Raw genomic sequence first — 2,541 nt, forward strand, 5'->3', positions numbered from 1 at the left:
AAATATATTATATATATATATAATTATATATATATATATTTTTTACATTTACCCAAAGAGAGAAACAGATGATCAGATGAAGTGAGCTTATTAAAGATATAAACGAAGTCTATATTATATATTGTAACGTCATGTTACGTCGGGGTTTTGCCCTTTGTTCAAAGTAAGGGGTGCTATATACCGCGTGTATGAATACTCGCCAACATTATCTAGTAGAGAACAGATTTTATAATGGAGATATTGAAACGTTTATTGTCGTGATATGTCTTTGTAGCAAAGTATATATTTTATATCGAACATCTATTCACGTGTCACGTGTTTTAATGAGCCCTTAAAAGAAATGAACAGAATATGAAAGCTGCATTAATCAAATAAACGGATCATTATACTATGTGGCATATACTTCGTAAAATTATTTGTAACGATTATTGTACACTGTACGCACATTTTTAGCATTGTCAGCCTAAACATTGGAAAACAAAATTCATGAACAATGTATTATCATTTTGTTCCTGTAAATCGAATAAATGTTTCACAGCATCGCTTTCTCGATGATTTTCTCAACTGACATGGGTATGGATTTAGTATTAGACTACAAATAAACTATGAAACAATACAATACTGTATTTTGTCTATTTTGTATAATATTTACAGATATTATTTTACAAACACCATAGATAATTTAAGGATTTACAATTTTAAATTAAATAACTTGTTAAACTTACTTTAGTTATATACTTTGCCATTTTCCTTTCATGCCTTTCACTCTGCCTTCTTTTAATAATTTGTCAAGATGACGTTCTACATTATTAGCTGCTGCTTCCCATTTGTCTCGCGAGATATTCTAAAAATATGAGGTTTTATATTGTATATTTGACATTAAAACTAAATATATCATAAACTAAATGATTTAAATTACCTTGTATAAATGATTTACAATATCCATTTCAGATAATGTATTAGGTTTTGCATTTTTTTGAAGAATATCTAAAATTTCACTTTCCCTTTTTAATCTATGTTCAGTATAATAATTAATCACAGCTTCTGGATCTTTTACTACTGGTCCATGACCAGGATAGATAAGTTTTGTTTTTAATGCCAATATCTTATTTAATGATATTGTATAATCATGTAAATTATCAAACGTAGTAGTACTTTCTCCAAGAATACAATCTCCACTAAATAATGCATTCTCTTGTTCTAATATAAAGGTAGCATGATCACTCGTATGACCAGGCATATACTCAACACGTAATTTGGCACCTTCCACTTCAAATGTTTGCTTATCTTCTAAATTCTGCCATGAAGTCTTTTTCTCAGATTCACTTGTACCTTTGTCATGTTGAGCCCTTTGAAATTTCCATACTTTTCTAGAGGTTGCTTTTATATCTAACATTTTTAATGTATTTAAAACAGGATTAACTCCTCCTAAATGATCATCATGCCAATGTGTAATCAATAAATGTTCAATAGTTGCTTTTTCTTTTCCTAATACATCACGTAATAACTTTGTATAGGCAGGAGCAGTTTCTTCTCCACCTGTGTCGATTAATATACGTCTGTAGGAAAGAAATATTAATTTACATTACAATATATAAATATGTACTCGCTCTCTTAGTTAATAAAATTTTCATGTATTACCTGGTGCCAGTACCAACGAGGTATGTATTTGTACCTTGTAATGTCATAACTCCTTGGTTACATCCTAAAATTCGTATGACTCTTGTTGATAATTTTGATATTAAAGGAAGATCTGTTAAAGGCTTCATTGTTTTGTCAGGATTGTAAATTTAAATATTCTTAACCGTAAAATATATTGTTTTTATATATACCTGAACTTATTCGACTTGTGCAGAAGTCATTATTAAACAATAACCTTCAATTAATCTATATATTATCTATCACGTTATATTTCATTACTAATACTAAAATATCTCTCATTACTATCGTAAATGTAGTTATTGCATGAGACTTACGAATTGATCATTTCATCACATTATGTCATAAACTATATAATACTATATATATGTAATGTTTGTACATGGTATATATAATTCGTATTATTTGAAAAATACCAATTAAATCATAGTTTGAACAAAAATTTGTTAACGTAATTTTTTACTTGCTAATGCGTAGTGATGTATTTAGTATTAGTTTTTTATAATAATTACATATTCTACTACTTAGATGTACAATCAGTTTAAATTTATGTAAATTTATAATGAAAGTGCAATTGCAAATTTAGGTAAATAATAAAAGGTTTAAGAATACATTATGATTATGAATATCAGATACTTTATTCAGATATTTTGGTATCTTTACTTTCGATTTTAGAAATTTTATATTTATATATTTTACATTAGTATTAAAATATTCATATATTTATTATTTCAGAAAAATTTCAGAGAATATAAAATACATCATATGTTTTATTACTTATAATTACAATTTGAAATATTAAGCTAAAATATTATATAATAAATATTATATATGTCTTTTTTGTCTGATATATATACATATCTATCTAAATATCTGATAAAA

General features: G+C 26.3%; 1 protein-coding gene across 4 annotated transcripts; it reads right to left on the minus strand.

The window, feature by feature from the left end:
• Positions 1-715: 715 nt before the first annotated feature.
• LOC108552055 (beta-lactamase-like protein 2) lies at positions 716-2,007 on the minus strand. Of its 4 annotated transcripts, none has more exons than XM_017906438.1 (4): positions 1,977-2,007; positions 1,642-1,705; positions 920-1,559; positions 716-844 (listed from the first exon to the last, which is right to left on the minus strand). In XM_017906438.1, the coding sequence occupies exons 2-4, from the start codon at positions 1,686-1,688 to the stop codon at positions 731-733; spliced, it is 801 nt and encodes a 266-aa protein (XP_017761927.1). In that variant the 5' UTR covers positions 1,689-1,705; positions 1,977-2,007; the 3' UTR covers positions 716-730. The 4 variants fall into 4 exon arrangements, with proteins under 4 accessions (XP_017761927.1, XP_017761926.1, XP_017761925.1 ...); XM_017906437.1 differs by lacking the exon at positions 1,977-2,007 and adding an exon at positions 1,833-1,970; XM_017906436.1 differs by lacking the exon at positions 1,977-2,007 and adding an exon at positions 1,833-1,970 and having other exon boundaries at positions 1,642-1,763.
• Between the last annotated feature and the right edge of the window lie 534 nt (positions 2,008-2,541).

The sequence above is a fragment of the Eufriesea mexicana genome, unplaced genomic scaffold (assembly GCF_001483705.2).
Source record: "Eufriesea mexicana isolate 0111107269 unplaced genomic scaffold, ASM148370v2 scaffold5394, whole genome shotgun sequence".
Taxonomy (NCBI): Eukaryota; Metazoa; Arthropoda; class Insecta; order Hymenoptera; family Apidae; genus Eufriesea; species Eufriesea mexicana.